Source organism: Pituophis catenifer, unplaced genomic scaffold, assembly GCF_029215685.1.
Source record: "Pituophis catenifer annectens isolate HBS135680 unplaced genomic scaffold, rPitCat1.0.hap2 SCAF_2, whole genome shotgun sequence".
NCBI lineage: Eukaryota > Metazoa > Chordata > Lepidosauria > Squamata > Colubridae > Pituophis > Pituophis catenifer.
This window is the reverse complement of record NW_027256882.1, coordinates 147724607-147726380: the sequence shown is the minus strand read 5'-3', so window position 1 is coordinate 147726380 and position 1774 is coordinate 147724607. Positions and strand designations below refer to the sequence as shown.

General features: G+C 45.1%; 1 protein-coding gene across 1 annotated transcript; it reads left to right on the top strand.

The window, feature by feature from the left end:
• Positions 1-281: 281 nt before the first annotated feature.
• On the top strand, positions 282-788 carry LOC139310578 (60S ribosome subunit biogenesis protein NIP7 homolog). The gene has a single exon (XM_070934758.1). The coding sequence runs from the start codon at positions 282-284 to the stop codon at positions 732-734; it is 453 nt and encodes a 150-aa protein (XP_070790859.1). The 3' UTR covers positions 735-788.
• The last annotated feature ends 986 nt before the right edge of the window (positions 789-1774 follow it).

Sequence of the window (1774 nt, the reverse complement as noted above, 5' to 3'; positions counted from 1 at the left end):
TATTACCATGTAACAGCACTGTTGGGAGAGCTGCATTGGCTAGTGGTATAATTCCAAGTGCAATTCAAGATGCAGAGTATTACTTATAAATCTGCATGTAGCTCTGGCCCTGGCTGTTCACAAGAATACCTAGCCCAGAGAGATTTTGCCTGCCCAATCCAAGTGAATAGAGAAGGCCTGCTGAAGGTGCCCGCCTATCAAGAAGTAAAATTGAAGGTCACTTTCTAAAGTGTTCCCTTCCACTGGAAATGACTTGCCCTTAGGTGGTGCTCGGAGGGGCGATGCGGCCGTTGACCGAGAATGAGACCCGCGTCCTCTTCGAGAAGCTCGCCCGATACATTGGCGAGAACATCCAGCTGCTGGTGGACCGGCCGGATGGCACATACTGCTTCAGCCTGCACAAGGACCGTGTCTACTACCTCAGCGAGAGACTTCTGAAACTAGCTACCGATATCCCACAGGACAGCCTGGTGTCCCTAGGCACCTGTTTTGGAAAATTCACCAAGACCCAGAAATTCCGGCTCCATATCACTGCCCTGGATTACCGCGCCCCTTATGCCAAGTACAAAGTCTGGGTGAAGCCTGGGGCAGAGCAATCTTTCCTTTATGGGAACCACCTCTTGAAGTCCGGTCTGGGGCACATCACTGAGAGCACTGTTCAGTACCAAGAAGTGGTGGTGTATTCTATGGCTGATGTTCCTCTGGGATTTGGGGTGGCAGCGAAAACCACCTAGGAGTGTTAAAAAGTGGATCCCATGGCAATTGTAGTATTTCACCAAGCAGACATAGGCGAGTACATATGGCACGAGGAGACACTGACTTAATAAATTGGGCTGAATTCCTTCCAGTGCTCTCTGGCAGCTGTACACCTTAAAAATTGCTGTGCCTTGGATTATTTGATGCCCTTTTTGTGTAACCCGGAAGGACTGCTGATAGATGAAATGCAATCATTTCCCAGTCAGAAACTTTTAACATGTGACCAGTATCTGTGCTTCCTAGTTGGACAACTTGTAAAACTTTGGGATGAAGCTATAACTCTTAAGTCAAATTATTTGATGTTGTTATTCACATTGTTTTACTCATGTTGAGCTCTGAGAACTAATAAAGATGCCATTTCTGGTTTTTTTTTAAAAAAAGGAAATGACTTGCCCTTCAAAATAATGATAGCTCGCCCTCTGTGGTGGAATGTAGTCTGGAGTCCCAGGAGGGAAGGGCTGCTTCCCACAAGGCAAACAGACAGCAGAGTTTGGAAGTCCCTAGGCAGGAAGAAGGCAAGCACAGACCCTCCCTAGCACTTCACAGGATATACAGGAAGTCCTCAACTTTGGACCACAATTGAGCCCAAAATTTCTGTTGCTAAGCAAGACTGTTGTTAAGTGAGTTTTGTCTCATTTCACGACCTTCCTTGCTATAGTTAAGTGAATCACTGTAGTTATTAGTAACACGGTTGTTAAGTAAATCTGGCTTCCCCATTTACTTTTCTTGTCAGAAGTTCACAAAAGGTGCTCACGTGACACCAGGACACTGCAACCGTCATAAATATGAATCAATTGACAAGCTTCCGAATTTTGATTACCTGACCACGAGGATGCTGCAACAGTCATAAGTGAGAAAAACAGTCATAAGTCACTTTTTCAGCACCTTTGTAACTTCTAATGGTCACTAAATGAATGGCTGTATGTCAAGGACTACCTGTATCTATAGTTATGCAGATGGTTGCTTTAGTCTGGCAAGATTTCTGTTTGTAGTTGAACATCAATACTCAGTACTCAGA

Excerpts from the sequence above, each read along its gene's own strand:
- LOC139310578 (XM_070934758.1), top strand. The coding sequence starts at position 282 with ATGCGGCCGTTGACCGAGAATGAGACCCGCGTCCTCTTCGAGAAGCTC.